Here is a 27,135-nt window from a genome sequence, read left to right as displayed (position 1 = left end):
ATCTGTGGAAAGAGAAAATGGAAAAAAGCTCAATATCATCAGTCAGAACAAGACCAGGGGCTGACTGCGGAACAAATCATCAATTGCTCCTATGCAAGTTCAAGATGAAGCTGAAGAAAATTGAAAGCAAGTCTATGAGAGCCAAAATATGACCTTAAATTTGGAGACCACCTCAAGAAAAGATCTGACACATTGAATACTAATGGCCAAAGACCGAAAAGCTGTGGGATGACATCAAAGATACCATACATGAAGAAAACAAAAGGTCATTAAAAAGGCAGGAAAGAAAGAAAAGCCCAAAATGGATGCCAGAAGAAATGCTGAAACTTGCTCTTGAATGTAGAGTAGCTAAAGCAAATGAAAGAAATGAGAGAACAGCTCCAGAAGATAAAGTAAAGTATTATAATGAAATGTGCAAAGACTTGGAGTTAGAAAACCAAAAGGGAAGAACATGCTTGGTATTTCTCAAGCTGAAAGAATTGAAGAAAAAATCCAAGCCTCGAGTTGCAATTCTGAAGGATTCTAGGAGCAAAATAATGAGTGACACAGGAAGCATCAAAAGAAGATGGAAGGAATACAGTCATTGTACCAAAAAGAACTGATTGATGTTCAACCATTTTTAGAGGTAGCATATGATCAAGAACTGATGGTATTGAAGGAAGAAGTCCAAGCTTCACTGAAGGCATTGGCAAAAAATAAGGCTCCAGGAATTGACTGAATAACAATCAAGATGTTTCAATAAACGGTTGCAGCATGGGAAGGGCTCACTCATCTATTTGGACAAATCTGGAAGAGAGCTACTTGGCCATCCGACTGGAAAAGATCCATTCCGAAGAAAGGCGATCCAACAGATGCAGAAATTATCAAATATCATTAATATCACACACAAGTAATATTGCTGAAGATAATCCAAAAACGACTGCAGCAGTACATTGAAAGGGAACTGCCAGAAAGTCAAGCTAGATTAGAGGTGGAACAAGAGATATCACTGCTGATGTCAGATGAATCTTGGCTGAAAGCAGAGAATGCCAGAAAGATGTTTACCTGTTGTCTTAGTTACTTAGTGCTGCTACAACAGAAATACCACAAGTGGATGGTATTAACAAAGAGAAATTTATTTTTTCATAGTCTAGGAGCCTGGACGGCACTGGGATAGGAGGCTAGAAGTCCGAATTCAGGGTGCCAGCTCCATGGGATGGCTTTCTCTCTCTGTCAGCTTTGAAAGAAGGCTCCTGTCATCAATCTTCTCCTGGTATAGGCACTTCTCTGAGCAGGAACCTTGGGTCCAAAGGACGCACTATGCTTCCGGCATTGATTTCTTGGTGGTATGAGGTCCCCCTGTCTCTCTACTCTTTTCTCTCCTTTATATCTCAAAAGAGATTAATTTAAGACACCACTTAATCTTGTAGATTGAGTCCTGCCTCATTAACATAGTTGCCTTCAATCCTGCCTCATTAACATCACAGAGGTAGGATTTACAACACACAGGAAAATCACATCAGATGACAAAATGGTAGACAATCACACAACACTGGGAATCATGGCCTAGCTAAGTTGACAAATGTTTTGAGGGAACACAATTCAGTCCATGACACCAGTTTACCTATGTTTTATTGACTATGCAAAGGTATTGGATTGTGTGGATCATAACAAATTATGCATAACATTGAGAACAATGGAGATTCCATAACACTTATCTGTGCTCATGTGGAATTTGTACATAGATCAAGAAGCAGTTGTTCAAACAGAACAAGGTCATACTGCATAGTTTAAAATTTAAAAAAAGTGTGTGTCAGCGTTGTATCCTTTCACCATACTTACTCTAGCTGTATGTGAGCAAATAATCTGAGAAGCTGGAGTACATAAATACGAATGAAGCACTGGGATCAGAGGAAGACTAAAACCTGTGTTATGCAGATGACACAACCTTGCTTACTGAAAGTGAAAAGGACTCAAAGCACTTACTGATGAAGGTCAAAGACTACAGCCTTCAGTACGGATTGCACCTTAACATAAAGAAAACAAAAAATCCTCACAACTGGATCAATAAACAACATCATGATAAATGGAGAAAAAATCGAAGTTGTCAAGGATTTCATTTTACTTGGATTCACAACCAATGCCTATGGAAGCAGCAGTCAAGAAAGCAAAGGATGTATATCATTGGGCAAATCTGCTGCAAAAGATCCCTTTAAAGTGTTGAAAAGCAAAGATGTCACCTTGAGGACTAAGGTGTGCCTGACCCAAGCCATGCTGTTTTCTATTGCCTCATATGCATATGCATGTGAAACCTGGACAATGAATAAGGAAAAATGAAGAAGAAGTGATGACTTTGAATTATGGTGTTGGCAAAGAACACTGAATATACCATGTACTGCCAGAAGAACTAACAAGTCTTAGAAGAAGTACAGCCCGAGTGCTCCTTGGAAGCGAGGATGGCAAGACTTCGTCTCACACACTTTGGACACGTTATCAGGAGGGACCAGTCCCTGGAGAAGGACATCATGCTTGGTAAGGTAGAGGGTCAGTGAAAAAGAGGAAGACCCTTGAGGAGATGGATTGACACAGTGGCTGTAACGATGGGCTCACACATAGCAACAGTTGTCGAGATGGTACAGGACCAAGCAGTGTTTGGTTCTGTTGTAGGTAGGGTCACTGTGAGTCAGAACTGACTCGATGGTACCGAACAACAACAACGAGTATTTCATTGTATGGATGGGCCACATTGCGTTCACCCACCCACTTGTTGACGGACACTTGGTTTTTTTCCACCTTTCGGCTGTTGTGGATGATGCTGCAGCAATCTCTGGTGCACGTGTGCCTGCTTCTGTGTTTGGTGTTGTTCATCCTGGACACACCCCCTGTGATCCTGGTATTGTTCATCTTGGACACACCCCCTGTGATCCTGGTATTGTTCACCTTGGACACATCCCCTGTGATCCTGGTATTGTTCATCTTGGACACACCCCTGTGATCCTGGTATTGTTCATCTTGGACACATCCCCTGTGATCCTGGTATTGTTCATCTTGGACACACCCCTGTGATCCTGGTATTGTTCATCTTGGACACATCCCCTGTGATCCTGGTATTGTTCACCTTGGACACACCCCTGTGATCCTGGTATTGTTCACCTTGGACACATCCCCTGTGATCCTGGTATTGTTCACCTTGGACACACCCCTGTGATCCTGGTATTGTTCATCTTGGACACATCCCCTGTGATCCTGGTATTGTTCACCTTGGACACACCCCTTGTGATCCTGGTATTGTTCACCTTGGACACATCCCCTGTGATCCTGGTATTGTTCACCTTGGACACATCCCCTGTGATCCTGGTATTGTTCACCTTGGACACACCCCCTGTGATCCTGGTATTGTTCATCTTGGACACATCCCCTGTGATCCTGGTATTGTTCACCTTGGACACACCCCTTGTGATCCTGGTATTGTTCACCTTGGACACATCCCCTGTGATCCTGGTATTGTTCACCTTGGACACACCCCTGTGATCCTGGTATTGTTCACCTTGGACACACCCCCTGTGATCCTGGTATTGTTCATCTTGGACACACCCCTGTGATCCTGGTATTGTTCATCTTGGACACATCCCCTGTGATCCTGGTATTGTTCACCTTGGACACACCCCTGTGATCCTGGTATTGTTCATCTTGGACACATCCCCTGTGATCCTGGTATTGTTCATCTTGGACACATCCCCTGTGATCCTGGTATTGTTCATCTTGGACACACCCCCTGTGATCCTGGTATTGTTCATCTTGGACACATCCCCTGTGATCCTGGTATTGTTCATCTTGGACACATCCCCTGTGATCCTGGTATTGTTCATCTTGGACACATCCCCTGTGATCCTGGTATTGTTCATCTTGGACACATCCCCTGTGATCCTGGTATTGTTCATCTTGGACACATCCCCTGTGATCCTGGTATTGTTCACCTTGGACACACCCCTGTGATCCTGGTATTGTTCACCTTGGACACACCCCCTGTGATCCTGGTGTTGTTCATCCTGGACACACCCCCTGTGATCCTGGTATTGTTCACCTTGGACACACCCCCTGTGATCCTGGTATTGTTCATCTTGGACACATCCCCTGTGATCCTGGTATTGTTCATCTTGGACACACCCCCTGTGATCCTGGTGTTGTTCATCCTGGACACACCCCCTGTGATCCTGGTATTGTTCACCTTGGACACACCCCCTGTGATCCTGGTATTGTTCATCTTGGACACATCCCCTGTGATCCTGGTATTGTTCATCTTGGACACACCCCCTGTGATCCTGGTATTGTTCATCTTGGACACATCCCCTGTGATCCTGGTATTGTTCACCTTGGACACATCCCCTGTGTTCCTGGTATTGTTCATCTTGGACACATCCCCTGTGATCCTGGTATTGTTCATCTTGGACACATCCCCTTGGACACATTCCCCTGTGATCCTGGTATTGTTCACCTTGGACACATCCCCTGTGTTCCTGGTATTGTTCATCTTGGACACATCCCCTGTGATCCTGGTATTGTTCATCTTGGACACATCCCCTTGGACACATTCCCCTGTGATCCTGGTATTGTTCACCTTGGACACACCCCCTGTGATCCTGGTATTGTTCACCTTGGACATACCCCCTGTGATCCTGGTATTGTTCACCTTGGACACATCCCCTGTGTTCCTGGTATTGTTCATCTTGGACACATCCCCTGTGATCCTGGTATTGTTCATCTTGGACACATCCCCTTGGACACATTCCCCTGTGATCCTGGTATTCTTCATCTTGGACACACCCCTTGTGATCCTGGTATTGTTCACCTTGGACACACCCCTTGTGATCCTGGTATTGTTCATCTTGGACATACCCCCTGTGATCCTGGTATTGTTCACCTTGGACACACCCCTTGTGATCCTGGTATTGTTCATCTTGGACATACCCCCTGTGATCCTGGTATTGTTCACCTTGGACACATCCCCTGTGTTCCTGGTATTGTTCATCTTGGACACATCCCCTGTGATCCTGGTATTGTTCATCTTGGACACATCCCCTTGGACACATTCCCCTGTGATCCTGGTATTGTTCATCTTGGACACATCCCCTGTGATTCTGGTATTGTTCATCTTGGACACATCCCCCTGTGATCCTGACCCCGCAACACATGGAAGAGAGTCACCTCAACTGTCCATCTGTGGACGGAAGCTCAGGGTTATCACAGGAACATAAACTGGAAACATCTTCAAGGTCTCACAGCTGGGGTGGAGGTGATTAAACTAGGGAATAACTTACAGCTATTGAAGATGGTGTTTACGAAGCCTTTGCATAAATTGTTTATGATATGGAGAAATCTCTATGCAAGATTGTTCAAATATCAGTGACTCCTCTGTTTACAAGAAGAAAGGAGGAAACATGACACAATGGGGAAAACACCAAGGGGGTAAAAAAAAAAAAAAAAAAAGCTTAGAGAAAGTCTTTCAGCTAAAGAGCACGGGTTGAGAACATGTGCTATCTTTCCTCCTTTCTGAAACCCACTAAAGCAATAGAAGAGTCCACAAGGACCAAGAAAATGCAGAGAAGACAGTAGACAGTAGTTCTGAAAGCGAAAGCAGATGGACAAATAGTAACTGACTTACTGGAACTGAGAAAGCTAAATATTAAGTTGTCAGTGGCTAGAGCCAAGTAGCCTGAGGGGAAAAAAAAACCCTCCAGAGTTGGAGGCTGAGAGCTGAACTCACATCCCAGGGAATGAGATCGACACACCTGGACATGGCTCAGCAGCAGCTACTCAGGCAAGACATGCACATGTGAAGGCCCAGTGGAGTCCCTGGGTGTTGCAAACGTTAATGCACTCGGCTGCTAACCGAAAGGTTAGAGGTTTGGTCCACCCAGAGATGCCTTGGAAGAAAGGCGTAGTGATCTACTTCTGAAAAATCAGCCATTGAAAACACTGTGGAACACAGTTCCACTCTGACACGTGTGGGGTCACCAGGAGTTGGGGTTGACTCGATGACAACTGGTGTGACTCAGCAATCACACTCCTGAGTACACACCCACAGAAATGCTAACATACGTCCAACTTCATTCCAAATAGTCCCAAATGTGAAAGAATCTAAATGTCCACCAGTTGAAGAATAAGTTGTGATATATGCAAGCAGCACTAGAGAGAACAAACTACACACAGCAGCGTGGGTGTGTCTCACAGACCTCACACAGCAAAGAGCCCCCATGAACCCCGACTGCACAGTTCCACTCACAGGAAGCTCAGAACCACGCAAAGTTGGGATGTATGTGGTGGGCAGCTCTGGATGGTCCCATGGCTCACCTCCTGGTCATCATGGCCTATGGAATCTGCTCCCCTGAGTGTAGCTGGTCTCTGCACTTTGCTTCTGATGAGCAGGATGCAGCCTGAGAAGCGGGGTTCACTTCTGAGGCCAGGTTACAGAAACACCTGGCTTCTTCCTTTCTCTGCTTTCCTACTCTCTCATTCGTTCATGCTGACGGAAACTGCTAAGTTGCGAGATGCCCATAGGCTCAGAACCCGGGATGGGTGGGGGCTTGGCCAGCAGCCTGCAGAGAACAGAGGCCCCTAGCCCAACAGTCTTCGAGAGCCCTAGAAACAACCATGCACATGATCTTGGAAGCAAATCCCAGCTCCAGGCAAGCCCAGAGGTGACTCAGGCTGCCCCGGTGACACCTCACCACAGCCTGCGAGAGATCCTGGGTGAATTCCTGACCCACAGAAATGAGACAAGAAGTGCTTATGGTTTTGAGATGCTGGGCTCTGGGGTAATTTGTCACAGATAGCCATAGATAGCCAAGGCAGAGTTTGGTACCAGAAGTGGGGTGCTACCACAACAATCACCTAAAATGTGGGAGGGCTGCAGAGCCAGGCAGTGCACAGAGGTGTGAAGAATTTTGAGAAATTTGTTAGAGAAAGCCTAAAATGGCCTTGAGTGAACTGTTAGTGGAAACGAGGACTTAGAGGACGCTGCCAGGGAGGAGTCAAAAGGAGGCAGAATCAGACCCTCTGCCTGCAGCTAGAGATTCAGATGTGCTCTCGTCCCACCCTCCCCAAACCTGGGCCTGTGTGTGTTGGCGGTAGGACGCCACACACACGATCTTGCTTGATTCTCACAACTACTCACGCCCCACCCTCCCCAAACCTGGGCCTGTGTGTGTTGGCGGTAGGACACCACACACACGATCTCACTTGATCCTCACAACTACTCACATCCTACCCTCCCCAAACCCGGGTCTGTGTGCACTGGAGGTTGGACACCACACATGTGATCTTGTTTGATCCTTATAACTACTCAAGTCCCACCCTCCCCAAACCCGGGTTGGTGTGCGTTGGAGGTCAAACACCACTAATGCACCACACATGCAATTTTGTTTGCTCCTCACAAGCACTCTTAAGGCAGGTGTTACAGACGATGAATGAGTTTCGTGGTGGGCTGGGCTCCTGTCCAAGGACACACACTGGGCTGGACACTTGCTTCTGTCCTGGGCTCCAACCAGCATGCCCCCCACTTCCCCTGAGCAACATCTGCTTCTGTGTGTGTCACCTTGGCCCCTGGGTCTGCGGAGTGCTCATTCTTATTCTATCCTCATTTTTCCCTTACAGACTCCCTGGGCTCCCACAGCAGTTCTGTCACCCCTATTGTAAAGATGATGACAAGGATTCCAAGGCCATTCTGCAGGCAGGTGTGGGAGACTCACCTGGTATGTCTGAGATGGCACCCAGCTCCTGGCTTGGCTCTTCACTGCCCAGTCACCTCACTAATCCATACCGCCTTTATCATCTGCTTCCCAACAAGACCAAGCAGATAGGAGTCAGGGGGAATTCACACTCACCTGAGCGATCAAGTCTCCATTTTCTGCATGGACCAGAATCACAGCTCCCAGGCCCTTCAGAAAGGTAAAGGCTTCATAGAGCTGAGGAGGGGTAAAGGCATCAGTGTAGATGGAAATGCCACATGGCACATACTCGTAAATGCTACCCTTGTCCCCCACAGCCATTGCCCACTGGCCACCTCGGACACAGTGCAATGTGGTGTTCACAGTAGACTGTGCTGCTCAACAGCAGGTATGGCCTGGAAAGAAACTTCTCAGCCCTGACAGCCTGAAGGTCCCAAAGCTGGGGGTGGAGAGCACCCCCTGGCTGGTCATACCCCTAATCTCAGGCCTGTCAATGCCTTTGGCTTTCTCCTTGGCTTTGCTACTTTGGGGTGCCCATAGCTGTCAATGATGACACTGGAGCTGGTCAGCCCTTCATTTTATGGGATCGTGACTAACCTGCACCACAGCCACCCTCATCCCATGGAGACGTGCATGTCCTACGAACATTTCAACCCCTGTGACCTCATGAACTGTGGTGGGTGTAGGCAACAAGTGCTGTATTGACTCGTGCTCAGAGAGTACTTCCCACATCAAGATCATCCTGCCCATTGGCCAGTGCCTCCTCCCATGAGAGGAGCCTGTAGTCAGACTCCATGTTAGCACGACCCATCCTCCGATGGCCTCATGAGACAGGTGTATACAAATCTGTCACAAAGACAGGGAAATTAAGGCACAGGGAGGTTGGGAGGCTGCCACAGCACACAATTAGGAGCCGGCATGGCTGGGGGATCCGGCTCTAGCTCCCACACTCTGCCTGCCACAATGTCTACCTTTTAACAAGGGAGGGTGGGGCAGAGGTGGCAGAACAAAACCAGGAGTCCCGGGTATAAGACAGCCAGGTACCGGATAGGTAATAACCTCAAACCTAACACATCACCATCTTCACCCACATAGCCACTGTTGGAAAATGACGGTGTTGGATGCTATTACACGTCCATGGGTATGTGTGGATGGACGAGGCATACAAAAAAAAAAAAAAAAACCCATTGCTGTCAAGTCGATTCTGACTCATAGCAACCCTAAAGGACAGAGTAAAACGTCCCTATAGGGTTTCAAGGAGCACCTGGTGGATTCAAACTGCCAACCTTTTGGTTAGTAGCCATAGCTCTTAGCCTCTATACCACCAGGGTTTCTGGAGGAGCTATGGACAGATGTCATTACATGTCCATTGGTAGGTGTGGATGGATGTTATTATACGTCTATGGGTATGTGTGGGCAGAGGTGGCATAGATGGACATTATTACAAGTCTGTGGGTATGTTTGGATGGAGAACGCATGGGTGGACTTTATCCCACATTTATGGGTACATTTATGTGCATGGACATTATTACATGTCTATGCATCAGTGTGGATGGAGAAGGCGTGGGTGGATGTTATTGCACACCTTTGGGTATGTGTGGATGGAGGAAGTATGGATGGATGTCATTACACATCTGTGGGTAGGTGTGGATGGAGGAGATGTTGTTCTTGTTGTCAGGTGCTGTCAAGTCGGTTCCAACTCATAGTGACCCCATGTACAACAGAACAAAACATTGCCCGGTTCTGCCCCATTCTCACAATCACTCTTATGCTTGAGCCCATTGTTGCAACCACTGTGTCAATCCACCTCATTAAGGGTCTTGTTCTGTTTCAATGACCCCCTACTTTACCAAGCATGATGTCCTTCTCCAGGGACTGATGTCTCCTGATAACATATCCAAAGTATGTGAGACGAAGTCTTGCCATCCTTGTTTCTAAGGAGCATTCTGGCTGTACGTCTTCCAAGACAGATTTGTTCATTCTTCTGGCAGTCCATGGTATATTCAATATTTTTCCCAACACCATAATTCAAAGGCACCAATTCTTCTTCAATCTTCCTTATTTATTATCCAGCTTTTGCATGTATATGAGGCGATTGAAAACACCGTGGCTTAGGTCGGGCACACATTAGTCATTAAAGTGAAATCTTTGCTTTTTAACACTGTAAAGAGCTCTTTTGTTGCCGAAGGATGTTATTACCCATCTACGGGTAAGTGTGAATGGAGGAGGTTTGAGTGGGCATTATCACGTTTACAGATATGTATGGATGGAGATCATGTGAATGGACATTATCACATGTCTATGGAAGGTGTGGTTGGAGAATGTGTACGTGGACGTTATTACAGGCTTATGGCAGGTATGGATGGAGGAGGTGTAAATGATGTTATTACACATCTACAGGTAGGTGTGGGTGGAGAAAGTGTGGATGAGGGTTATCACACATCTGCAGTAGGTGTGGCTAGAGAAGGTGTGAATGATGTTATTACACGTCTATGGGTAGGTGTGGAATGAGGAGGTGTGAATGGGCAATTTCAAATGTCTACAGTAGTTGTGCATGGAGGAGGCATAAATGGGAGTTATCACATGTCTATAGGTAGGTGTGGATTGGGGAGGTGTGGATGGACATTACTATATGTGTACAGGTAGGTGTGAATGGGGGAGACTGGATGGACATTTTCACACTTGTTGTGTTTGTTTATGGGGAGGGTTAGGGTTAGAGGTGTGGATGAAGGAGGAGGGATGGACATTATTACACATCTGTAGGTAGGTATGTATGGAGGAGGTATGGATGACGTTATCATACATCTAAGGGTACCTGTGGATGGATGTTAACACACATCTATGTGTAGGTGTGGATGGAGGAAGTATGGATGGACATTATTACACTTCTATGGGTCTATATGGATGGGGAGGTGCAAAGGGACGTTATTAGACATCTATGGGTGAGAAAATTGAGAAAGCATGGACTTGCCCAGTGTCTTATGTTGGTTTTGTTTAAGCAGATCCAGGTGCTCGAGTGTCAGAGCTAATGAAACAGCCTTGGCCCTAGACCTGCTTAAGCCAGGATCAACTGCTGAGGTCACAGGAGGAGGAGACCTCTGAGCCTTCACCAAGCATCTGTGATGGACTCTACAACTATACTTTCAGTGAGATCTCAGGTGGCTCTGAGGTGGCTAAGTGTGGAAACAACTTCATGAAAGGTCACCCACCCCCAGACGCCCTTTTAACATAACTAAAGTCACTCCCAAGGTTCACCTTTCAGCCAGACATTAGACAGGCCTATAGGGTTACATTCTTTGTAGTTCTATCATGTATATGAGACTAAATGAGCACACTAGGCCAAAAGCAAATTTGAGAAGGCAGGAAGGGACAGGAAAACTGAACTAACGGAAACAAAGAACCCGGAGTGGAGAAGGGGAGAGCGTTGACACATCGCAGGGTTGGCAACCAATGTCACAAGACAATTCGTGCATTGTTTAATGAGAAACTAATTAGCTCTATAAACTTTCACCTAAAGCACAACTTAAAAAAAAAATCACCTGTTCGACCCAGTCTAGTGTCAGGAGAAGAGGAAGCCCAGGGAGGAGAATGTCTGCTCAAGACCACCCAGCAATTCAGTGTTGAGCCAGCTTGGATCCCAGAGCCCTCCCCAGCCCACCTGCCTGGCAGAGAAGACAGCAGGTATGTGCTCATACCTGGCTATCAGACATTTGGTAGAGGTCCTTGTAGGCCATGTAGACTTGAAAGGAATTGACACCTGTTTTAAGATAAAAGCAGAATAGAAAAATGTGTTTAAGAAAAAAATAACCATGTTTTTAGTAAATCAATGATCACAGCAGTGTGGTAACCACAGGATAGAGGAGTCCTGGGAGCCACTGAATTCATGGAGGGGACACCTATCCCTCCTGGGGTGTGAAACAGGGTCAAAGGAGGCTTCTAGGGAGGGTCACAAGTAAGCTGACTCAGGAGGATGAGGAGGAAGAGGGAGAGGAGGAAGACCAGAGGAGGAGCAGGAGGAAGTGGGGAGGAAGAAGAGAAGGGTGAAGAAGAGAAGGAAGAGGAGAAGGAGAAAGGAGAGGAGAAAAAAGAATAGGAGGACAAAGAGGAGGACAGAGCAGGAGAAGAGGCAAGAGGAAGGAAAGACAGGGAAGAGGGGAATTGTCCAGCCAGAGAGGGAAGGTGAAGGGGCATGAACATGGATAGTGAGGAGAAGGGAAGGACAGGAGGGTGCAGTTACCAGGAAATGTCCTGAAGGCTGGAAAAAGAGTGGAGGGTAGAAGAGGGGTGATCCATGCCACATAGTAGAAAACCAATAGGAAAAGAGCCACCTATGGCAACTTAGAAGTCAATGGACCAGAGAACTTGGATTTGGCCAAGGTGATTGCCATGCAGAATGTTGAAAATGTCATTAGGCTTCTTTAAGCTGAGTATGATGTGGCACAAGAGAGAGATATGAACTAAAGAAGGAGCTGTTCAGTTTGCAACCAGAATTTAGTGGACATATAGAAGGCCCAGGGGTTGCTGAATTAGAAAACAAAACTGTTTCCAAGTCTACTCTCTCCAACCTATGAAAGGTTCTTAAAGTAAGAAATGGTCTCAGGGTAAAGGTTAAATGAAGGGTCTATCTATAAGTTTCTTTGTTAATACCTCAGAAAGATCTAAGGGGTTCCTGGTAAGCCCCCTCGGCTAGACAAAGGACTTCTAAGAATCTTAAGGGCATTGTCCCACAGTGCACCAACAGCCACCCAAGGGGACAGAATCTTGTCTTAGAAAAGACTTGTCTCAGAGAATGGGCTAGAATCTGATACATAGGAAACCCACAAAGGATTTGAGGGAGTTGCATCATCTTGGACTAAAAGAAAAGGACACACTTCAAAATGAAGAGAGGCTCTCGGTTGCCAAATTTCTATAGGTAGAAAACAAACTGAGAAAGATACTCAGTTGCAAACCTGGGCCACTTCTTCTCTAAAAGGAAGAACATCCCAGAGGGCCAAGTCAAGATTACAGAGGGTAGAGACCAAGCTATGCAAATCAGTAGGCTAGGACAGAGGTCAGCAAACCTTTTCGGCCAAGAACCAGATAGTAAATATTTTAGGCTTTGTGGCCACATGCAGTCTCTGTCACATTTTCTTCTGACAAACCTTTAAAAATATAAGAAACATTCTGTTAGCTAGAGGGCCAAGAAAAACCAGACCTGCTATGGATTGAATTGTGTCCCCCCAAAATATGTGTTGTAAATCCTAACCCGTGGTTATAATCCCATTTGGGAATAGATTTTCTTTGTTATATTAATGAGGCAGTATTAGTGGAGTATGTGTCTAAAGTCAGTGTCTTTTGAAATATAAAACACCATATTAAGCAAGCAAGCAAACCCAAAGGGAGGGGAAGATGCATGCCACATGATTGCCAAGGAACCCAAGAACACAGACTGAAAAGCGACAAGGACCTTCCCCAAAAGCAGACAGAGAGAGAGCCTTCCCCTAGAGCTGGCACCCGGAATTCAGACTTCTACAGTCCTGAACTGTGAAAAAATAACTTTCTGTTCATTGAAGCTACCCACTTGTGATATTTCTGTTACAGCAACACTAGATAACTAAGAAAAGACCACAGGTCAGGGATGGCCCACTGGCTGTAGTTTGCCAGTCCATGAAGTCAGCAGGATCTACCCCAGGGAAGAGTTCTGGGCCTGATCAAGGGGTGCCCCCATCAGGCTAGGGAGACCTGGCAACATGTGTACAGCTGGGCTCCGGGATTTCTATGGGGTCCTAGCTGCTGCATGTCATTGTTTCCCCCTTTCCATGGGGGTGTTTGTTCTGGTCTCCTGCCCCTCCCCACCACTGTGTGCAGGGTGTGTGTGCTCATAGGTCTCGAATCAGCGAGCCCACACCCATGGGGCTGCACCTGCTCCTGGGCAGATGCTGATTGTGAGATGTTGGCATTTAAGCCTGTGCCACATGGACGGTACTTTGGGGTTGCTGTCGGTGCATGTGGGAGGAGTATGATAAATATGACCAGGATAAGAGCTATGGTAGATTTAACATGACCACAAGTCCTTCAAACCCCCATCAAGGGGAGTCGTTTCCCCATCCCCATAAACTGGGCTGAATCTGTGGCTGCTTCGACCAAGAGGATACAGAGTGACATTTGGTGAGCTCCACGCTTGGGCATCGGGGGACCTTGCAGCCTTTGCCTCACCCTCTGTGAACAACGCCACCACGTAAGGATGCCCAGAGAGCCTAAGGAGGGTGGAAGACCGAGTGTGGAGCCACCCAGGCAGCTCCACATTTGTTACAGCCTCAGGACTCTCACACAGGCTAATCCTTGCTTCCAAGTTCACTCCCTGGAGCCCTGGAAACACAACCTTTAAAAACCCTTCAACAGGAGAGAGACCAGCAAGACACAGGGCCTCCACAGAACAGTTACACTGGAGGCCTTATGAGACAGGAGGTATGCACTGATATGGAGTGAAGATCGAAGAAGTGACTAACAATACAGAGACTTTACATATAAATGCAAGCACTTTGCATATATCCTCTCATTTGATCCTCATAACAACCTTTCTATTACCTCCAATTTCCAGATGAGAAAACTGAGGCACAGAGAAGTTGAGTGATTGGCCCAAGGTCACACAGCAGCTAAGTGAAGGGGCCTGGATACACATAACCCATTTTTGAGTGAAAAAAAGCACACTGCAGAAAATTATGCATATTATGACCCAATTTATGTAAAGATCATATACATGCAATTGTGTATACACATATACAAATAGGAAAAATATCTGGAAACACAAATGTCAAATTATCACTCTTTAAACACATCTGTATTTTTCCATAAGCATGTACTAATTTTGAGACTTAAATCAGCAAAAAGGATTTTATGATGCTGGTTAGGCATCCAAAACCCATGGATGCACCTCTAAACTTCACCAGGTATTTTCCTGGTAAGTTTCTCATCAAGAGAGGAAAACAGCCCTCTCCCTCTTCTGGGACAACTTGATGTCGTGACCCCACATACAGCCCCTTCTGATGGAGTTGTGTGATGCTTCCTGGTCAGCTAAAGGATTCCAGTGTTCCACCCGGCCCCTCTCTGTGCCTGTCTCTCCTTCCACGTCCACGAGAGGCTGCCGAAACTGAGGTGACGAAACCCTTGGAGTAACATGGAAAACTGCTCACAGCTTAATGTTAGGTGAGGGAGGTGAGATGCAAAACTGCAAATCCCCTTGGATTATGGTTATGTAAAAAACAATAGTGTAGTTCACAGCAAATATGATGGAGGGATAATAACTTCTTAATATAAAGAGCTTAAACAAGCAAACAACCCAAAAATCCAAATTGATAAGTGTACAAAGAATACAATCAGACATTCACAAAAGAAAAAAAAATATGGAAAAATTTTAACTAGTAATTAAGGAACTAAAATGAAAACAACTGTGGCAGATCAGCTTTCACCCATCAAGTGTGCAGGGGTTTCATAGAGCAAACATGGGGTGGGTGCATTATAGGCTCTGCCACATGGCTGGTGGGCACGGAGTGGGTGCATCTCTCTGGAAAGCAATTTAGCCATAAACCCGTTACCCGTTGCCATCGAGTCAATTCCAACTCATACCAACCCAAGAGAACTGAACAGAACTGCCCCACAGAGTTTCCAAGGGGCACTTGGTGAACTCAAACCACTGACCTTTTGGTTAGCAACCACAGCTCTTAACCACTACACCACCAGGGTTCCCAATTTAGCAAATGCAGGTCATAATCTTGAGAAAATCTTGAAAAGTCTTTGACCTGGTGTTATGGATTGAATTGTGTCCCCACAAAATGTATGTCAACTTGGCTAGGCCAGGATTCCCAGTATTGTGTGATCGTCCACCATTCTGTCAACTGATGTGATTACCCTAGGTATTGTAAATCCTAATTAGGACCCCAGGTGGCACAGTTGTTAAGTGCTAGACTGTTAACCAAAAGGTCAGCAGCTCAAATCCACCAGCTGCTCCTTGGAAACCCTACGAAGCAGTTCTATTCTGTCCCGTAGGGTCACTGTGGTTCACGAATTTACTAGATGGGGCAAAGGGTTTGATTTGGTTTTTATGATATTAAGGAGGCAGGATTAGAGGCAGTTATGTTAATGAGGCAGGACTTAATCTACAAGATCGGGTCATATGTTGAATCAACCTCTATCGAGATATGAAAAACAGAAGCGAGCAGAGAGAAAGGGAGACCTCATGCCACCAAGAAAGAAATACCGGGAGCAGAATGTGTCATTTGGACCAGGGTCCCAGCACTGAGAAACTCCTAGACCAGGGGAAGATTGATAACAAGGACCTTCCCCCAGTGCTGACAGAGAAAGCCTTCTGCTGGAGCTGGCACCCTGAATTTGGACTTCTAGCCTTCTAGACTGTGAGAGAATAAATTTCTCTTTGTTAAAGCCATCCACCTGTGGTATTTCTGTTGTAGCAGCACTAGACAACTAAGACACCTGGTAATTTCATTTCTGGAAACTTAGGGAAATAATTATAAATGCAAAATATGTTTATGTACGAATATGTCCATACATAATATGAATATATTATATAATATGAATAATATAAATCATACAAAATATGATTTATAATAAAACAAATATAAAACCTAAATGTCCAATAAAAAGAAAATAGCTAAGCAACTTAACCATTATATTGGTATTACGAGCCATTAAAAAGTTATTAATGAAGAGTAATGCTTACTCATAAAATGTTAATTGAAAAAAGCAGAATTCTAATATAGCAGCTATAGAGTGACTAGATGAGGAACCACCCTAATTGGACAGGAGTTAGAGGAGAAAACCCTTAACACTATTGTAAAATGAAATAAGGATAGAAAGGGGGATAATTTTGTTTTCCCTTTTCTCAGTTTTCTGACTTTTTGTACTGTCATGATGACACTTTTATAATGTGAAAACATAGTATATATACACTAAAAACTGAAAAATGCATCCCAGCTGTCCTCAAAGCACCCCCGTTTGATATTGCCCCGCCTCAGATGGCTCTCTGGATGCCCCTTTCCTGAGTGAGCAACGAACATGCTCTAACTCATTCGGTTCTTCCCTGTGTCTTCAGTTCAGTTCATCTCCATTCAATGCTGTGCACATCATGAAGGGTCTACACAGCAAGAACCCTTCATATGAGCCCAAATAGAGGGAGGAAGGGTAGGACATGGAGGTATATAGACACAGTCCCTTCCCTCCTAGAGTTCAATGCTTAGTGGCAGAGTCAGACAGGCAACCAGTGACCTGTAGTCCAAGAACCAAAGGAAAATGCTCCAAAAGAGGCCTGAGTATCTGTTTTGCATATTCTAGGAAAGAAGAAATTCTGATTGGGGGAATTGAAGAAGGTGATTCTTGAGCTGGGTCTTTAAGAGAGGGTAGTGTTGTAGTTTGAAGGGCAGGGAAGAAGAAAAGGCCTTTCTGAGGGGGAACAGCAAAAGCCCTGAAGTGTAGCAGGTTTCGAGTGGTGGCATCCAGGTTGGCATGCACTCAGCATGAGTTTATGGTATGAGTAGAAGATGAGCCAGAGGAAGAAGTGAGGATAGGTCAGGTGGGACCTTGTGTGCCAGGCCAAGGAAATCAGGCTTTCTTCTATGAATGAGGGGGTACCTCTGAAGGGCTGAGGGAAGAAGAGAGCAGGCTTCCTAGAGAGGGTAGAATGTTTCCACAGTTCTCTGTGTAGCAATGGGAAGCTCACGTTGGGCTCACAACAGGCACAGATAAAGAAACTTTTAACTCTACACAGTTGGGTCCACCAAAGAACCAGGGATTGTAGAACCCTGCCACATTTAGGGCTTTAACTGACCTTTGTCCTGCACCAGCACCTCCAGCTCCTCCCGAACACCATCGTACCAGCTTGTGATGTCCACATGGAGAGAGTAGTCACAGCAGGATTTGGTATCGGCTGCTTCATGCCACTTCTCAAAGGAGGTCAGCAGGCTGGACCCACGTTCAGGGACAACATGGTCAACTGGGATAGAGAAATATATGTTATGTTGCAAGCTACTTTGAACCCAAGTTGTTCCAGCAAGTATTTACTGATCTTCTGGGCTCACAAAGTGTAGCATCTTCACCACCACTAAGGTATGATGACGACCATCATCACCATTATCCCATCACCACAATCACCATCATCACCACCACCACATCATCACAACCACCATGACCATCATCATGACCATTATCCCATCGCCACCACCACCATAACTAACACCACCACCATCACAACCACCATGACCATCATCACCACCATCAAAACCACCACCTCCATCATCGAGATAAATATCCTTCTCATCACCATCGTTTTCACCATGACTTCCACCATCACTGCCAATATTACCATCATTGACACCATCATTGACACCATCATTATCATAACAGTCAACAGTGACATCATCACCATCATCTTTAGTCTTCATTAGCACCATCATCAACACCATTGTCATCATCATCATTATATTATTATCACAACTATTGAATGCTTACTACGTGTCAAATACTAGCACAAGAGCTTTGTATAAGTTATCTCATTAAACCTCACAATGATCTCATGAAATGAATATCAGTATTCTCATTTTGCATGTGAAGAAATTAAGGCTCATATAGGGTAAGGAATTTGTCCAAGGTCACACAACTGTAACAAGTGGGTAGAGGATCCCAGAAGAAACCTGTTAGATGCAGAACCTGAGCTCTTAATCACTACTGCATACTGCCTTCCTTGCCAATATGAATGGGTCTTTAGAGACTAAAAATATTCCTTTCATCATCTCTTTTATAAAATAAAATCATAAATGTACACCAGAGCAAAGAGGGAGCCACCTGTCTTCTTAAACTTCACTTGGCTTCACATATCCCTCTAAGTACTGTCCTGTTTCTCTACACATTGACGCTTCATTGTCAAACATCTGTAAAGAGTAGTCTCTGTTTACTTCAAACAGACCATTAAGTGCTCACTCATGTGAAAGTTCCAGTTGAAGCTGAAGAAAATCAAAACAAGTCTATGAGAGTCAGATATGACCGTTGAGTACACCCCCTACTTGAATTTACAGACTATCTCAAGAAAAGATTTGATGCAATGCACACTAATGACAGAAGACCAGAGGAATTGTGGGATGACATCAAGGATATTATACATGACAAAAGTAAAAGGTCATTAAAAAGCCAGGAAAGGAACTGGGGCTGAGATGGCAGAGTAGTTAGATGCTTCCAGGGATCCCTCTTACAAAAAAGACCTGAAAAAACAAGTGAAACCATTATATTTATGACAAGCTAGGGGTCTGAACCTCAAAGGCAAAGTTAGAAAATGGACTGAGCGGCAGGGGCAGGGAGAGCCGGTTCAGAAACCGGTGCAGACCTGAATCACTGGGAACCCTCAGGCAGCATTCCCTGGAGTGACCACGGCGGGGCTGGCAGTAGCGTTCCAGACACAGTTTCCTCAGGGAGAGACAGCCAGCCGCACAGCCTACTCACACCTCCAGAACCAGGGAAGAACGGTGCTCTTGGCAAAAGCTAAGTACTTTCATATATTTTACTGTGTCCCCAGCCCCCAAACTAGCTTCAGTGGCTATTAATTTCCCTGGGCCTGAGATAGGTGCCACTGAATATCCTGAGCCATTCTCCTGGCTTTGGAAAAGGAATAAATTCACAATTTGGGGAAAAGATGATCTGCCAGCTCCACTAATCTGGGGAGCTCAGGACAGAAGCGGCTCCTGTCCAGGCATAAACAGAACATGGACATTGAATACTTTTCCCCCTTGAATAGACCTGTATGGGCCCATTTCAGGAGAATAGGCAGACTGCAACTGTTTCAGCTGTGTGGTGGAGAGGTGGGTGTTTGATATTTGTCACTGCTTTGCCTATTAAACAGGGACCTCACCTACCCACGTTAGGGGATTAAGGACTGGTGGCTCCACCCACATCACCTAGCCACCTGAGACAGGGGTCCAAGGATAAGTGGTACCTCCCAGTCCTCACAACCAAAAGCATTGGGTGTCCATGGTCTGTCTGCAGAACCCACCCAACTATGCACTCTAGGCAACAGGTATGCACTTTCCTTGCAGACACTCGGGGGACAGTTGTCAGCCCCCTGCCTTGTTCAGAGCATGATCCCCTGCTGCAACCAGATACGTGTACCTACACCAATCACCCATGCCCCTCTAAGACTGTAGGACAGAGCCTGTGCCACACAGCTGATGACCAGCTACCTGGACACCTGAGCTGAATCCATACAAGAAAAATGAATAGACTCCTAGGCTCATATACCTGGTAACAGCTCTAGCCATCCGATAACAGGACGTTAGAGCTTCAAAGGCAAAAATAATCAAGCTAGCTCACTCAAGCAGCCTATTTGGGCATATCAAAACAGAACAAAGCAAGAAGCTAGGATACTGTAAGCAAACATAAAATAAACTAATACAATAACTTGTAGATGGCTCAGAGACAACAGTCAATATCAAATCACATAAAGAAGCAGACAATGATCGCTTCAACGAGCTCTCAAAACAAAGAATCAAGGAATCTTCTGGATGAAGGTGTTTTCCTGGAATTACCAGACGCAGAATACAAAAGATTAATATACAAAACTCTTCGAGACATCAGAAATGAGATTAGGAAGGAGATCAGGCAAAACATAGAACAAGCCAAGGAAAACATAGATAAAGCAGTTGAAGAAATTAAAAGGGTTATTCAAGAACATAAAGAAAAATTTAGTAAGTTGCAAGAATCCATAGAGAGACAGAAATCAGAAATTCAGAAGATTAACAATAAAATTACAGAATTAGACAACTCAATAGAAAGTCAGAGGAGCAGAACTGAGGAAGTGGAAGGCAGGATTAGTGAGAAAGAAGATAAAACACTCAGCACCAATACATTCGAAGAAAAATCAGATAAAAGAATTAAAAAAAAAATGAAGAAACCATAAGAATCATGTAGGACTCTATCAAAAGAAATAACCTACAAGTGATTGAAGTACCAGAATAGGGAGGGAGAACAGAAAATACAGAGAGAATTGTAGAAAATTTGTTGGCAGAAAAACTGCCCTGATAACTTGAAAGATGAGAAGTTATCTATCCAAGATGCTCATTGAACTCTACATAAGGCAGATCTCAAAAGAAAGTTACCAAGACATATTATAATCAAACTTGCCAAAGCCAAAGAAAAAGAGAATTTTAAGAGTGGCTAGGGATAAATGAAAAGTTGCACACAAAGGAGAGTCAATAAGAATAAGCTCGGACCACTCGGCAGAAATAATGCAGGCAAAAAGGCATGGGGATGACTTATATAAAGCAGTGAAGGAAAAAAACTGCCGGCCAAGGATCATAGATCCAACAAAACTGTCTCTCAAATATGAAGGCGAAAGTAGGACACTTCCAGATAAACAGAAGTTTAGGGAATTTGTAAAAACCAAACCAAAACTACAAGAAATACTAAAGGGAGCTCTCTGGAAGGAAGATCAATAATATCAGACATCAACCCAAGACTAGAACACTGGACAGAGTAACCAGATGTCAACCCAGACAGAGAAATCATAAAAATAAATCAAGATAAAAAAAATGCTCAAAACAGGGAAACAACAATGTCATTACATAAAAAGAAGACAACATTAAAACAATAAAAAGAGACTAAGAAATGTAGTCATAGATCTTTCATATAAGAGAAGAAGTCAAGGTGATATAAAAAAATTAAAGTTAGGTTTAAACTTAGAAAAATAGGGGTAAATATTGAGGTAACCACAAAGGAGACTAACAATACTACTCATCAAAATAAAACAAAAGAAAAAAATAAAGACTCAACAAAAACAAAATCAAAAATGAATAAGAGGAAAAGACAATATATAAACTATTCAGCACAAAAAATTAAGTGGGAAAAAGAAACTATCATCATCACACACACAAAAAAAAAAAATCAAAATGACAGCACTAAACTCCTATCCATAATTATGCTGAATGTAAATGCACTAACTGCACTAAAAAAGAGACAGAGAGTGGCAGAATGGATAAAATCACACAATCCATCTATGTGCTGCCTATAAGAGACACACCTTAGACTTAAGAGACACAAACTAAAACTCAAAGGATGGGAAAAAAATATATCAGCAAACAACAATCAAAAAAGAGCAGGAGTGGCTATACTAATTTCTGACAAAATAGGCTTTAAAGTTAAATCCACCACAAACAATAAGGAAGGAAACTCTATAAAGATTAAAGGGACAATATAAAGATATAACCATACTAAATATTTATACACCCAATGACAGGGCTGCAAGATACATAAAACAACCTCTAACAGCACTGAAAAGTGAGATAGACAGCTCCACAATAATAGTAGGAGATTTCAACATACCACTTTAGGTGAAGGACAGAACATCCAGAAAGACACTTAATAAAGACATGGAAGATTTACATGCCACAATCAACCAACGTGACCTCATAGACATATACAGAACACTCCACCCAACAGCAGCCAAGTATACTTTCTTTTCCAACGCACATGGAACATTCTCTAGAATAGACCACATATTAGACTATAAAGCAAGCCTTAGCAGGATTCAAAACATCGAAATATTACAAAGCATCTTCTCTGACCAAAAGGCCATAAAAGTAGAAATCAATAACAAAGAAAGCAGGGAAAAGAAATCAAATACTTGGAAACAGAACAATACCCTGCTCAAAAATGACTGGGTTATAGAAGATATTAAGGACGGAATAAATAAATTCATAGAATCCAATGAGAATGAAAACACTTCCTATGAGAACCTTTGGGACACAGTGAAAGCAGTGCTCAGAGGTCAATTTACATCAATAAATGCACACATCCAAAAAGAAGAAAGGGCCAAAATCAAAGAATTATCCCTACGACTTGAACAAATAGAAAGAGAGGAACAAAAGAAACCCTCGGGCACCAGAAGAAAGCAAATAATAAATATTAGGGCAGAATTAAATAACATATAGAACAGAAAAACCATTGGAAGAGATAACAAGACTAAAAGCTTGTTCCTTCAAAAAAAAGTCAACACAATTGATAAACCATTGGCCAAACTGACCAAAAAACAGGACAGGAAGCAAAAAACCTGAATAAGAAATGAGATGAGTGATATCACAACAGACCCAACTGAAATTAAAAGAATCATATCAGACTACTATGAAAATTTGTACTCTAATAAATTTGAAACCCTAGAAGTAATGGATGAAATTCTAGAAATACACTACTTATGCTAAACTAACACAAACAGAGGTAGAACAACGAAATAAACCCGTAACAAAAGAAGAGATTGAAAAGGTAATTTAAAAACTCCCAACAACAACAAAAAAAGCCCTGGCCCTGACGGCTTCACTGCAGAGTTCTACCAAACGTTCAGAGAAGAGTTAACGCCACTACTACTAAAGGTATTTCAGAGCATAGAAAAGAACAGAATACTCTCAAACTCATTCTATGAAGCCACCATATCCCTGATACCAAAACCAGGTGACAACACCACAAACAAAAAAAATAACAGACCTATATCCCTCATGAACTTAGATGCAAAAATCCTCAACAAAATTCTAGCCAATAGAATTCAACAGCATATCAAAAAAATAATTCACCAAGACCAAGAGGGATTCACCAGGTATGCAGGGATGGTTCAATGTTAGAAAAACAATTAATGTAATCCATCATATAAATAAAACAAGAGACAAGAATTGCATGATTTTATCAATTGATGCAGAAAAGGCATTTGACAAACTTCAACACCCATTCATGATAAAAACTATCAGAAAATAGGAATAGAAGGAAAATTCCTCAACATAATAAAGGGCATTTATACAAAGCCAACAGCCAACACCATCCTAAAGGGAGAGAGTCTGAAAGCATTCCCCTTGAGAACAGGAAACAGACAAGGATGCTCTTCATCACCAGTCCTATTGAACATTGTGCTAGAGGTCCTAGCCAGAGCAATTATGCTAGATAAAGAAATAAAGGGCATCCAGATTGGCAAGGAAGAAGTAAAAGTATCTCTATTTGCAGATGACATGATCTTATATGTAGAAAACCTTAAAGAATCCTCAAGAAAACTATTAAAAGTAATAGAAGAATTCAGCAGAGTATCAGGATGCAAGATAAACACATAAAAATCAGTTGGATTCCTCTACACCAACAAAAAGAACTTCGAAGACGAAATCACCAAATCAATACCATTTACAGTAGCCCCCAAGAAGAGAAAATGTTAGAGATAAATCTTACCAGAGATGTGAAAGACTTATATGAGGAAAACTACAAAACACTACTGCAAGAAACCAAAGGAGACCTGCATAAGTGGAAAAACATACCTTGCTCATGGATAGGAAGACTCAACATTGTAAAAATGTCTATTCTACCAAAAGTGATCTATAGATACAATGCAATTCCAATCCAAATTCCAACGACATTTTTTAATGAGATGGAGAAACAAATCACCAACTTCATATGGAAGGGAAAGAGGCTGTGGGTAAGTAAAGAATTACTGAAAAAGAAGAACAAAGTGGGAGGCCCACACTACCTGATTTTAGAACCTATTATACCACTGTAGTGGTCAAAAGAGCCTGTTACTGGTACAACAGATACATAGACCAATGGAACAGAATTGAGAATCCAGACATAAATCCATCCACATATAAGTAGTTGATATTGGACAAAGGCCCAAAGTCAGTTAAATCCAGAAAAGACAGTCTTTTTAACAAATGCTGCTGGCATAAATGGATATCCATGTGTAAAAAAATGAAACATACCCATACCTCACACCATGCACAAAAATGAACTTAAAATGTATCAAAGACCTAAACATAAAATCTAAAATGATGAAGATCACAGAAGAAAAATAGGGACAATGCTAGGAACTCTAATATATGGCATAAACAGTATACAAAACATTACTAACAATGCAGAAGAGAAACTAGATAACCGGGAGCTCCGAAAACTGAAACACCTATGGTCATCCAAAGACTTCACCAAAAGAGTAAAAAGATTACCTACAGCCTGGGAAAAAGTTTTTAGCTATGACATTTCTGATCAGCGCCTGATCTCTAAAATCTACATGATACTGCAAAAACTCAACAACAAAAAGACAAATAACCCACTTAAAAAATGGGCAAAAGATATGAACAGGCACTTCACTAAAGCAGACATTCAGGTAGCTAACAGATACATGAGGAAATGCTCACGATCATTAGCCATTAGAGAAATGCAAATCAAAACTACAATCAGATTCCATCTCACTCTAACAAGGCTGGCATTAATCCAAAAAACACAAGATAATAAATGTTGGACATGTTGTGGAGAGACTGGAACACTTATAAACTGCTGGTGGGAATGTAAAATGGAATAACCACTTTGGAAATCGATTTGGCGCTTCCTTAAAAAGCTAGAAACAGAACTACCATATGATCCAGCAATCAATCCCACTCCTTGGAATGTATCCTAGAGAAGTAAGAGCCTTTACACAGATATATGCACACACATGTTCACTGAAGCACTGTTTATGATAGCAAAAACATGGAAGCAACCAAGGTGTCCATCAACGGAAGAATGGATAAATAAATTAAGGTATAGTCACACAATGGAATACTACGCATCGATAAAGAACAGTGACAAATCCGTGAAACATTTCTTATTATGGAGGAGTTTGGAAGGCATTATGCTGAGTGAAATTAGTCAGTTGCAAAAGGACAAATATTGTAAAACCACTATTATAAGAACATGAGAAATAGTTTAAACAGAAGAAAATATTCTTTGATGGTTATGAGAGGGGAGAGGGAGGGAGGGAGGGAGGGGGCATTCACTAATTAGATAGTAGATAAGTACTCTTTTCGGTGAAGGGAAAGAAACACACAATACAGGAGAGGTCAGCACAACTGGACTAAACCAAAAGTAAAGAATTTTCCTGAATAAACTGAATGCTTTGAAGGCCAGCGTAGCAGGAGTGAGGGTTTGGGGGTCATGGTTTCAGGGGACATCTAAGTCAATTGGCATAATAAAACCTATTAAGAGAACATTTTGTATCCCACTTTGGAGAGTGGCATCTGGGGTCTTAAATGCTAGCAAGTGGCCATGTAAGATGCATCGATTGGTCTCAACCCACCTGGAGCAAAGGAGAAAAAAGAACACCAAAGACACAGGTAATTATGAGCCCAAGAGACAGAAAGGGCCACATAACTCAGGGACTACATCAGCCTGAGACCAGAAGAACTAGATGGTGCCCAGATACAACCAATGACTGCCCTGACAGGGAACAGAACAGAGAATATTTCAGTGAGCAGGAAAGCAGGTGGGAGGCAGACACCAAATTATCATAAAAAGACTAGACTTAATGGTCTGACTGAGACTAGAAGGACCCCGGTGGTCATGGTCCCCAGACCTTCTGTTAGCCCAAGACAGAAACCATTCCCAAAGCCAGCTCTTGAGTCAGGGATTGGACTGGACAATGCGATAGAAAATGATTCTGGTGAAGTAGTATCTTGGATCAAGTACACACATGAGACTATGTTGGCAACTCCTGTATGGAGGGGAGAGGAGAGGGCAGAGGGGGTCAGAAACTGTCTGAATGGACACGAAAACAGAGAGTGGAGGGAAGGAGTGTGCTGTCTCCTTAGGGGGAGAGCAATTAGGAGTATGTAGCAAGGTGTATATAAATTTTTGTAAGAGAGGCTGACTTGATTCGTAAACTTTCACTTAAAGCCCAATAAAAATTAAAAAAAAAAAACCTCCCAACCAAAAAAAAGCCCTGGCCTGCATGGCTTCACTGCAGAGTTCTACCAAACTTTCAGAGAAGAGCTAACACCACTACTACTATAGGTATTTCTGAGCATAGAAAAGGACGGAATACTCCCAAACTCATTCTGTGAAGCCAGCAAATGCCTGATAGCAAAACCAGATAAAGCCACCACAAAAAAAGAAAATTCTAGAACTGTAGCGCTCATGAACTTAGATGCAAAAATCCTCAATAAAATTCTAACCAGTAGAATTCAACAACATATCAAAAAAATAATTCATCATGACCTAGTGGGATCCCTACCAGGTACGCAGGGATGGTTCAACATTAGAAAAACAATTTAACCCATCATATAAATAAAACAAAAGACAAGAATCACACGATCTTATCAATTGATGCAGAAAAGGCATTTGAGAAAGTTCAACACTAATTCATGATAAAAACTCTCAGCAAAATAGGAATTGAAGGAAAATTTCTCAACATAATAAAGGGCATTTATACAAAGCCTACAGCTAACACAATCCTAAATGAAGACAGTCTGAAAGCATTCCCCTTGAGAACAGGAAACAGACAAGGATGGCCTTTATCAGCACTCTTATTGAACATTGTGCTGGAGGTCCTAGCCAGGGCAATTAGGCTAGATAAAGAAATAAAGGGCATCCAGATTGGCAAGGAAGAAGTAAAAGTATCTCT

General features: G+C 43.3%; 1 protein-coding gene across 2 annotated transcripts in view; it reads right to left on the bottom strand.

The window, feature by feature from the left end:
• CRMP1 (collapsin response mediator protein 1) overlaps nt 1–27,135 on the bottom strand; it is a 103,610-nt gene that overhangs the window by 26,873 nt on the left and 49,602 nt on the right. For both annotated transcript variants that reach the window (XM_049886814.1, XM_049886815.1), the window contains exons 4-6: nt 17,527–17,691; nt 11,402–11,463; nt 7,863–7,943 (exon numbers count right to left, since the gene is read on the bottom strand). In XM_049886814.1, the coding sequence (XP_049742771.1) occupies nt 7,863–7,943; nt 11,402–11,463; nt 17,527–17,691 (308 nt within the window). The remainder of the gene's footprint in view (nt 1–7,862; nt 7,944–11,401; nt 11,464–17,526; nt 17,692–27,135) is intronic.

The sequence above is a fragment of the Elephas maximus genome, chromosome 5 (genome assembly GCF_024166365.1).
Source record: "Elephas maximus indicus isolate mEleMax1 chromosome 5, mEleMax1 primary haplotype, whole genome shotgun sequence".
Lineage (NCBI taxonomy): Eukaryota > Metazoa > Chordata > Mammalia > Proboscidea > Elephantidae > Elephas > Elephas maximus.
Note: the sequence above shows the minus strand (reverse complement) of the source record. Positions and strands in the feature narration are given on the sequence as shown.